Source organism: Mesitornis unicolor, unplaced genomic scaffold (assembly GCF_000695765.1).
Source record: "Mesitornis unicolor isolate BGI_N332 unplaced genomic scaffold, ASM69576v1 scaffold4288, whole genome shotgun sequence".
Taxonomy (NCBI): Eukaryota; Metazoa; Chordata; class Aves; order Mesitornithiformes; family Mesitornithidae; genus Mesitornis; species Mesitornis unicolor.
The window spans coordinates 2,926-14,210 of NW_010203692.1; the positions used below are offsets into that span (position 1 = coordinate 2,926).

General features: G+C 37.4%; 1 protein-coding gene across 1 annotated transcript; it reads right to left on the reverse strand.

The window, feature by feature from the left end:
• Positions 1–2,338: 2,338 nt before the first annotated feature.
• On the reverse strand, positions 2,339–10,057 carry ESF1 (ESF1, nucleolar pre-rRNA processing protein, homolog (S. cerevisiae); the record flags this gene model as incomplete). The annotated part of the gene is made up of 7 exons (XM_010190784.1): positions 9,388–10,057; positions 8,278–8,663; positions 7,031–7,144; positions 6,658–6,758; positions 5,034–5,186; positions 3,418–3,532; positions 2,339–2,483 (listed from the first exon to the last, which is right to left on the reverse strand). Coding segments are annotated over exons 1-7 (1,684 nt in total), but the record flags the coding sequence as incomplete, so codon positions are not given.
• Between the last annotated feature and the right edge of the window lie 1,228 nt (positions 10,058–11,285).

Below are 11,285 nucleotides of genomic sequence, written 5' to 3' on the forward strand. Positions count from 1 at the left end.
GAAAAAAGGTCAGGAACATGTTGAAGACATGGCAACATAATTCCTCTATTAATAACTTACTTTTCAAAATATCATTAGAATCTGGACATTTCCAGGTTTAAAATTTATTAGTGTGATAAGATTACTTAAGGTCAATTTCTCTTCCTTCCCAGCAATGAAAGTTTACTTTTTAAAATTTCTTAAGTGTTGCTCACTTACAGATGTTCACTTTCATCACTACCCTGTTACAGATGCTATTCTTTAATATAGCAGTAGTCTTGTACATAACAAGAAGATGGCAATGGTTTCCTGTGCATTTACTGCTCCCATTTAGATACTTTACATTTAGATACTTTACTAAGTATTACTAGAGAAAATAAAGCTCACAGAGGTGCGGTTTGTAAGTGTATTTTTATGTAAGCAGAGAAACAAATAGACATTAACCCTGCCAAGATATTGCCAAGCTGAGTTTGCTGCCAGAAAATTTCCCAACTCTATAACCAGAAAAATCTGTAATGTTCTTTCGCACGCTCCAAGCTCAGCTCTGACTGCAACAACCTGCTTTAATGCAGTATAAATCAGTTTTAACATCTGTTTGAAAGACCTGACTAAGGCTTAATGACCTTTTCCTTGCCTTGCAATTTGGGCTATATATATTATTAATTAAGAGCAGACTGAATGTTAGAGTTAAAACAAGCAAGGTTAATTCAGGAATTTTCACACTGGTCCACTATGCACAGATTTATGTACCTTACGAAATTAGATGACATTCTCTTTATAGCCTTAAGAAGTTATGCGAATCAAAAAGCATTGGAAAGATGTTACTACTACACTCTAAAGTTCCCTTAAATATGTTCTGCTGTTTACCTTTCCTCTCACTATGTAAGACAAATAGCTTTGGAGTAACAGAAGTGAAAAGGCTCCATACAATTTATATCTCCCTCAGGATCTTCTAAGGTCTGGAGTGCATTCAATGTCCTGTCTAGGCCACCCCAACAAGCAGAGTCTTTTGGACAGTTTCTTCAGTAAATCCTTGCCCTGCAGAGACTTTAGTATGTTTACAGAGGGCCAAGAAGAGGACAAAACACTCTATTAGCCTATAAATAGATTTCCACAGTGAGCATCGTACCTAATTCATTCGGTCATTAACTTCACTTTTCAAACTAGGACTTTTTCTCTGAAAAGGAAGCACATTCAGTTCTATTGAAAATAATTTTATCTCAGAAATGAAAAGATTGAAGTAGGTACTGCCAAACTTGATAAAGGAAAAAAAATTAAGAAAACTATTCTACTCTCAAAAGTGCAAGCTCCTATTCAGAAAGCAACTATTCAGGGGCTCAACCATTAGGATAATTACTAATCACCTCCCATTTGGTAATTTTTGATCAGTGTTACTCAGCCTTCACAGAAAGGCAGCAGATCTTCATTCAGCACTGAATGAACAGAATAGCTACCACATTCTCTACATAAATCATTCAGATGTATGATGAAAAGCACCTTTTCTTTAACAGATTTATCACAGCAGCAATAATGAAAATATGCCATTATTTAAATCACCTGTGATCTTGCTACCAGAAATCACTCAAATTACAGTCATCATAGTTGGCTTAATTACATCAGGTAAAGAGATTTTTGCAGTACAGCAATGAAAACCAGAAAGTGGGTTTTAACGCTACGGTGATAATACTTAAGTCAAACTCTCACTAATCTCCTAAGTAAGCTATAACTTCAAATTCAGCTAATGTACTTTGTCTTCAAAAATAATGTAGTAATTCATGGCTCACAGTAGTGATATTATTTATTTAGAGAACAAGGTTTGCATCATGAAACTCAATTGTGGCTTTAGAGATCCCATTTTAAAAACTTGTACAAGTGTTTTCTTATGTATAAAGAACACTGGAAAATGTATTTAACTCAAACAAACAAGAAAAAAGGAATGTCAAGTTCTAGTAAATTTAAAGAACGCTACAGCTTCCATGTTAACATGACTAACTTAGCAATCTTTTCAAAAAGATTTTTAGGATCTGTCAATGTTGTGTCATCAGTCCATTTATTTCCTAATTGAAAAGGGTGAACAAAAACTATCAACATGCTCACTACCAATTTTGCTCCAGCTTCAGGCCACACCCACAAAAAGTAAGTATATGCCAGTTTTGGAGACGTTTAGCTCTGGAGAAAAGGTAAGCTATTTTCACAGCAAAACCTGACCACAGCTTTTATACAACGAGCATAATATTATCCCTATAAAAGATCACATTCAAAGCATTTTCTAAAGATATGGAATTTATATATTAAAATAACTTATGTTCAAAACACTGCAGCTACTGACTTTGTGGACAACATTTATTAGCTTAAATACCTTGCTGCTGTTCTTCCTCCTCCTCTTCTCCACTGGACGAAGCCAAATAAGCTTGAAAATCCAGGTCAAGAAGTTCCTCTTTGTTAAAAGTTCTGCTAAGCGACATTACTCGTTCATGATCTGTCTCATCCCATGTGATATCTACCTTAAAAATAAGAATGCCACGTGTAGAAGGTGAAACACTAAAATTAAACACTGTAACTTCTTTTTAGGGACAATTATTTAATACTTTCCTAATTTAAGAAGCTATGCAAGTCTGTTACTAACGTTCTCTACAATTAGCTATAATAATCATTTACTAAAATAAATTAAATGACAACTTTTTGGAATTTGTTCTGCCATGAGTTTCAAGGAGGTTTAACTCCATGAAAGAATGAAGAAGTCATGCGCTGAAAAATTCAGCTGGCCCTAGAACATGAAATGTGTGTAAGCCAAATTTCCTTTGTGGCAGCATAGACGGGTGTTGAAGCAGCCACCAATGCCTCTCCTTTCCTCTTCCAGGAACAACTCATTCCTGGAATCATGCATGGATCGCAGTGAGGGACAATGAAAGTATTTATGCAACTGCATGCTCAACCAGAAGGTGAAACAGATCTGATTGAAAAATGATCCAGCAGAAATTACTTATTTCTCTCTAAGCACTTCTCCAATCTGGTTCACTTCATGGCCAGATGAATGTTTTCGTCGTCACATAAGACAGAGTACGAATGAATAACTACAAGGAGGGTAAGCAACAGTTTAAGTTCTTGTTGAGCCATTTTAGGCAAATCAGAAGATTTAACTGTAAACAACAAAGTAATAAACGTGCAACTTTTAACAGAGGTATAATAACGTCAAAACGTAGTATTTAATTTGTAACAAAGAAGCCAAACACCTTTGAAAATCCAAAACTTGAGCTTATTTATGAAGTTGCAACTTGTGGTTCCATAACATGCTTAAAATCTTTTAAAACATTTGATGTCTTTATTTTGAAAAGGTGAAGATAATCAGGAATCTTTTCCCCACTACTTATATAATTTATAAGCTGACAATAAAACTAAACAAATTAGAAAAGCACTACAAAACCATTGTAAAGATACCTTTGATGTTCCCATGGCAGCAGATGTGAAGTACTTTGGCTTGTATGCAGCTACATTCACTTCTGAGGCTACATCTTTTGGATTCTCATCAAATGTAACATTATCTGGAATAAATCTTAAAAGGCAAATAAAGCACATCATTACTCAAATACACTGGGAAATCATAGTATAAACACTCTAAGCTTTTCATGAGTGTGGTACATCAGCACAAAAGAATTTGCTAAAAGAAAACCTTGGTAAGTCTGGGAAGAAAACAAAAGAAAGAGACGGACAAGTATTCCACACATGTAAGATTAACTGTCTGGCTTCTGCACAGCTATTCCCCAGGTTTTCAGCATATAACACCATCACGTTACGGAAGTAAACGACACAAATTTCAGTCTGGCATTCGCAGGGTCAGGGGTGGGTTTCTGGGTGTTTTGTATGTTTCTTTTAAGAACCATCTTTCCAAAAAGCTTAATAAAAATTCAGAAAACTAAATAAAACAGAATTTGGAAAAAGAAAAATAAATTCAGAACATTTTAGGAAAGCCTGGTACACCTTTAACATTACAACTAGTAGGGGAAAAAATGTTTAAAAAAACCCTAATCATGTGTAACAATGGAGTAAGAGATAAAAAACTCCTTTGTGCACTGCATGAAAAATAACTTGGGCTTTTTTTTTTTTTAAATCACTGCAAAAGTAATATGTAAATGAAACAATGCAAATGTAATATGAAAATTTAATATATGATAATACTATTCAACATTAAAATATAACAAAGTAGAAGATTAGGAATAGCATTGGAGAATTTTAAACAGCTGAGTCTCTTGTAAAACATCTCTTTATGTTTAAGAGTGTGAAAAGTTACTCGTTCATTTGGCAAAGAACATCTTCTCTATAATGGTTCAAAGCAAATGAATTAAACTCCTCTAGAAAATGATTCAAAGCAAAAGACTTATCTTTCACTGACTTCCAAGAGCGCCCATAACATAGGCCACAGCAGACAAAGCCAGCTTCTGTTGAAACTTATTATGATTTAGTAAATTCTCTTCTGCTCAGACTAGAAGGCTTTTTTGTAACAAAGGGAAATACTAACAATAAAGTACAACTATAATTCAAAACTCTTCCTTTCCCAAACGTGACTTTTGAAATATTAGAGCTTCCAGCTCATTCATACAGGCAAGCATAGTAATCTATTGCAGCTTCATAACAGCAGCAATATTCTTGCCCTGTGATGAGCAGTACTGAAAAAGAGCCACTTCTGGACCCTTGGGGGAAAACGGGAAGAGCAGCAGTATGTTGTTTTGTTTTCTAGTTCCTACGACTTTACTTAATGGTACCAAAAGGTTGAAGATGTAACCAGAACATTTTTATATGACTTCTCTGAGAATAATCTCTGTATGCAGAGATCCTCTCAAACTTGTTATAGTCCAGTAAAAATGCTCAAAAAGAAGAAGAAAACAATCAAAGGGAAGCCTAATTTATTTACATATCTGTTCAGGTTAAACTATGACAACATCTCATTTTGGTTATAGAATAAAGACAATACCTTTTACTCCAAATCATTTCAAATAGGCTTTAATTCTCCCTCCCCTCCCTGGCCCAACATATAATAAAACCACCACTGGATTTACCTCAGGTCTATGAAAGAACAGCTACTTTCAAATTCCAGTCCATCACATTCTTCATAAATTTTATTGGCTGTTGCAGGAGAATCACATTCGACAACTGCGTAGAAGTATTTCAGTCGTTTAAATTGATACTCGCGCAGTTTTTCCCTATAAAGCCTGCAAAAGTGGAAAACACCAAAATCAAGTGAGCTGGCTTTAACAACTTTTCGTTTGCAAATTTTAATTCAACTCAGTAAAAATACACACCATTCAAACAATCTCCTAATCAGATGTTAACCAGCATGAAGTTCCATCAGTATCTATTCAGTTTTACTCAAGTAAAAAGACTAATTCAGAGTTTTATTAAGTGTACACTTTCTGTATGCGGCTGTGCTTCCCACATGCATTTTAAGGTTAGAGTCCCCGTGCACAGCACAGAGTAGCATCTCTGTATGGCTCTGTGCAGGCCACAGAAGATAGCATTTAATAGCTCCTAGCAAGTTGTTTGCAATTATCCTGGTTCCTAACAAGGCTGAAGAAAGAATGTTCATACATAAGTAAGGGTGCACGTTAACAACGTAAGAGAAACTGAGAGACTGTACAGACAAGGTTGCAGATCTTCATACTAGAGAGAGGCAGTGCAGGAGTGATAAGTAAGAAAGCAGTATGGGTGAGGAAGCAGGACGCTAACTTGGGTAGCACAGCTGGTGCTGGTGGTGGTGTCACAGAAGGTGAGAGAAAAAAGAGAAGCAGAAAAGAAACTGAGAAGTACATAAATTGGCAGAAGGATGCAGGAGAGATGGCAGAGCTAAGGTCGTGTCCCATGAATTTAAAAGGTACGTACACAGGTATCAATGGGCTATCTCTGGGATATCTGAATTTGTTTGTTGTATTCCAGAATTTCTATAGCCCATTAAGCAGTAAATCTAACGTTTCAGGATACGCCCTGATGCACACAGTGAAGCTGACTTCAGCATGCACTGTGAGTTCATTATAAAATTCCCTGATGTACTTTCTTCAAAGGGATCTGCACATATTTTCAAAGTATCCAGATTTTCCAAATATAGGGCAGTCCAGCAGGATGTATTACACAAAAGTGGCCCCAGTCAGGCTGCCAAACATCTGGAAATTCTGGAAAAATATAAAAGCAAAACCTCTCAAAAGTTCCATATAAACAAGACTTTCAAGCAGAACAAAAGGAAAAAAAATTAGACATGCCTGCTGCTGGTGGCATTCAAGAAATTTCTATCTGGGGATTCTTGGCCTAAGTTAAAGTCCCTGTTGGTTATGCAGATAAAAATTTTGACAGTAAGCAACAAGGAGAGTTTACTGCATGAATGGCAATTTGTAGAGAAATGCTATGTTACGTTCTCCACATATTTGTTCCATTTATTATTCCAACGAGCTACATAATAAACACTTTAACTCCATTATCAATAAGCAAATTTGCTCAAGTTTCCTTATAATGCATTTATTCAATGCACTGACAATGAACCAGGGCCATTTGTGAAATATTCCATGAAAAAGCTACGAAATTAAGGTGTCCACAGGAGACTTCCAGATACGAAATTTTAGAAACAGGAGTTCATTGGTATTTTGACTAAGAATTAGACATATTATAACTCTCATCTGAAGATAAAGTTAATACCTGTCATTCTCTGTGGTATTCTCTGAAAGATCAAATAGTTCCACAGGTCCTTTTTGTTCTTCCTCTTTCAACCTCTCTTTTCCAAACTCTGAAGGATAAATCTACAAATACAAAGTAAATTTTAAATTGTAGCAGCATAACATACACCAACTAACCAACTCTTAACTCCATAAAAGACATGCCCCTTGCTGAAAGGCAGCACACGTTTATTTCTAACACAAGTTGAATTACAACAGTTTCTCATTTATCATGTTAATATCTCTTCTGGTTCTCCACAGAATTGTCTTTGTTCTTACTTTGTAGACCTTTATAAAAAAAAATAAGAAAAGAAAAAAAGAAAAAGACAGTACTTCTTTTAGAAATTAGGTCTTACCTTAACAGAAAATACCGTTCCTCCCTTGGGTGTGAAAGAATTAAATAGAGCCAGCAAGTCCTTAGCTTTCAATCTATCCCAATCCATATTACAAACTGCCAATCTACTTGTAATCTGAACAGAGAAGAGGGAGAAAAGAACGACATAAAGTTCATTGGTTTAATTTCTGACTGCTATGGGGAATACAAAATTCTCTAGCTCTGGGGGGACTTATAGCAACCTTCCAGTACCTGAAAGGTGCCTATAAGAAATCTGGGGAAGAGCTGTTCACTAGGGCATGTAGCAATAAGACAAGGGGTAATGGTTTTAAATTAGAAAAGGGTACATTTAGGTTGGATATTGAGAAAAAGTTCTTCAATATGAGGGTGGTAGATCACTGGAACAGGTTGACCAGAGAGGTGGTGAAGGCCCTATCCCTGGAGATACTCAAGGTCAGGCTTGATGGGGCTCTGAGCAACCTGATCTAGTTAAAGATGTCCCTGCTTACTGCAGGGGGTTGGACTAGATGACTTTTAAAGGTCCCTTCCAATCCAAAACATTATATGATTCTATGTTTTTCATCAAGGATAGAACCAAAGTCAGGAACAGACTCTGCTGAAAAAAATAAAAGCAGCATTTTCCTAAAGATTTTTAAACTAGCAAAGGTCAGAAGCAGCAATCACTAGAGCAAATAGAAAGAACATAAATAGAGAAGAACCACAGAATACACAGATTTAGGACTGCAATTAAAATATCAGTACTTAGGATTTTGTTATCATTATGTTAGTCACAATAGCAACTAGCATCACAGTATTGCAACAGCACCAGAGTACTGTGATTTCTTATACACTAACTGTACTCAGTTTTAAAGTCCTTCTTCATTGTCTAATGATTTCTTAATTTCTTAAAACACAAGTTAAACATGAAATTAAAAAAAAAAATCAGTAGTGAACAAAAGCAGCACTATTTAAATTCTGGAATTTCTGAAAAGCTCAAGTCTGTTTGTTATTTCACTTATAGAGAGCTCATCTATCTACAGGTAAGCCTCTGCTTAGAGGAGAGAAAGTGAGACACCAGTGAAAGCTGCAAGTCTTTAATTCCCAGCCAACTTCATCATAATGTGCATTCTGTAATTATAAGGCTGAAAAACCTCTATGAAAAATACTTTCAAAAAATGTTTCATAGATGAAGGTCTATAATGAACTCATAACAGTGTACATTTCCAAATTTGTGATGCAGCAGCTTTTCACATGCATAAGTATCGTTACCTCATCTCCACGAGGGGCATCTTTATCTAACTCACGCCATGAATGCTCTATCTCTGGCTCCTTTGGAAACAGTTCATTAAAATCCTCATCATCCTCTGAGCTCGTTTCAATGTTCCCTATGCCTCTAGCTAAATCAGGCCCACTATCACTTTCTTCATCATCTGAATCACTGTCTTCTTCGCCTGTTTCCTCATCCTCTCCTGGCTTTTCATCGTCGCCTGTTTCCCTGTCATCTTCTGGCTCCTCTTCCTCGCCTGTTTCTCCATCATCTTCTGGCTCCTCTTCTTCCGATTCTGCATACTCAAAATCATCCCTTGCAAAAATGTCTTCCTCTAATTGGCTTTTACTGACATCACGTTGATCACAGGTGTCTGTGCAAACAGTCACTGAAAGATAAAACATCAGGTATCTATTTTTATGCTGTAATTACATATGATCCTTTACAAAAAGCAAAAAACCTCAGATTTACAGAACCCCCGAAATGCATGATGATGCAAGAACAAATTACATCAGGGAAGTACAAACAACATAAATAAGCAGAATTGGCTCTTTAAGCCCACAGTTGCATTATCAATCTCCAGTTTGCAGAAAATACTATTCTGCTATTCCATTTATATGTATAGAATTAGCAAGTACAAATTAGATTCCAATAATGTAGGATATATGCATGCATAAGCAATATAAAGAAAGATTTTCTTCAAGTCATCTGTTCTCTCTAATGCCGTCTTATATTAATGGCTTGGCGCTGCCACCCTCATGTTTTCAGTCAGTAAGTGTTGATATATTGAAACCTCCATGGTATCACACCTTATATTTGATATTCAGTTCAATAAATAAAGTATATGCTACTATACATCTTACTCTTATAACCATCCCCCAATCCACAATTCTAGCTCCAACGATTAACAGGACATGGATGTTCCCACTCTTATTGAAGAATCGGCACTGATTCTGGAAAGAGCTGACCAACTGCAATTCTTCAGCACCACTGAATCCAAGTCAGTCAGCTATTTTATGACTGAACTTGCAAAACATTTTCCATGAATAAAACAAAAGCAACAACATCCAAGTAGACATAGCCAAATTCTAGTTGCTATTTGAACAACTAACCTGGTTCTTTTATTTTTCCTCCTAGGGAATAATCCCTTCTGGGACCTTTAACTGATTTAGTACCACTTGGTTGCAAAGACTTTTGCTTGGTCTGAATTGAAATTGATCTTCCTCCTGATGCATTTCCTTGCTTGTTTTTGCCTTTGTGTGAAAAGCCCTTGTTTCCCTGAGTGTGATTAATTTCTGCTGCATTTTTCTTAGAGTCCTCTTTCAAGTTGAATTTAGATGTAATTTTTTGTCCTTCATTTTTAAGGCTATCTAGTTTTGACACCGCTTCACAAGTTTGGTCCCCTCCTTGATTTTTTATTTTGCTCTCTTCCTTAGGGAGACCATCGGCAAGTAGTCTTGCAGAATCTGCTTCACCTTTAGGTTTAGCTTTCTTTTTCTTTTTTATCTTTTCAGTATGTTCTTTACTATCATTTTCTGAAAGATCAGAGTCAGATTCCGACAGGGCATAAAATTTCCTGAGGTTCTCTGTAGAAGTATAGCTAACAGGGCGACCTCTTTTATCCACTGTATATTTCAGCTTAAACTTCTTGTCATGAAACATAGCTCGGAATCGTTTGTCAATCTTGATTTTACGTTCTTTTTCTGGCATCTCCCAAAACCTGGGATCCCTAGTAATGCAGCTAAACCGCCCATCTTTCAGTATTTCCTCTTGGCGTGACATTTTTGATGCTGTTGAAGACTTGGACATCTACAGTATGGAAAAAAAAAACCCCACAGATTAAAAAAACATAGATTAACATAGATTTAGAAACATAACTTAAAAAATTAAGGAAGCAAAGTTAGAATTCTAACCTACACCTATATACTTTCTAAAAGCACATGTAGCATTTTAATGAGTCACAAATAATACTGTAACTACTACAGCCTTTGCCACAAATCTTAGCTTGTAATAATGGAAATCACAGAATCACAGAATCATTCAGGTTGGAAAAGCCCTTTAAGATCATCAAGTCCAACTATCAACCCAATACTACCATGCCCACTAAACTGTGTCCTAAAATGTCATGTCTACACATTTTTTGAACACCTTCAGGGATGGTGACTCTTCCACTTCCCTGGGCACCCTGTTCCAATGCTTGACCACTCTTCCAGTAAAGACATTTTACCTAATATCCAATCTATCTCTCCCCTGGCATAGCTCGAGGCTATTTCCTCTCATCCTGCTGTTAGTTACTTAGGAGAAGAGACTGACTCCCACCTCGCTACAACCTCTTTTTAGATAGTTATAGAGAGCGATAAGGTCTCCCCTCAGCCTCCTCCAGAATAAAAAATCACAGCTCCCTCAGCTGCTCCTCATATGGCTTGTGCTCCGGACGCCTCACCAGCTTCATTGCCCTTCTCTGGACACACTCCAGCACCTTAATGACCTTCCTGTAGTGAAGGGCTCAAAACTGAACACAGTATTAGAGGTGCGACCTCACCATATGCAGCTATAAAGACTATACTGTCTGCAGATACAGCCCTTAAATGATCCCTATCAATACCGAACAGCACCTCAAACAGTTTCACTATCAGTCAGCCCTCAAACTTGTACGTCCCGCAGAACTAGGGCATTCTACGTTTTAAAGCACCACTTAAGAACGATGTCAGCAAGAGTACGAGCGTTTCGGAGTCCTCAGGCTAGTGCCACCGGCAGCTCCGGCACAGTCAGCCTCAGCGCGGCCCGGCAGCGCCAGAACCTTCCCCCGAGACACGCGCTGCCCGGCCGCAGCACCCCGCTCCCTCCCGATAAACAAGGGCCCGCAATGAGGAGCACCGCTCGCCTCTCCCGAGCCCATCAGCCGTTACCTACCGCCTTCACCCCCTCACCGCCCGGCCGCGCACCCTCACGCGGAGGCACAATGCCCACAATCCACCGCGCGCCACCACAGCCACTTCCGGTAGCACAA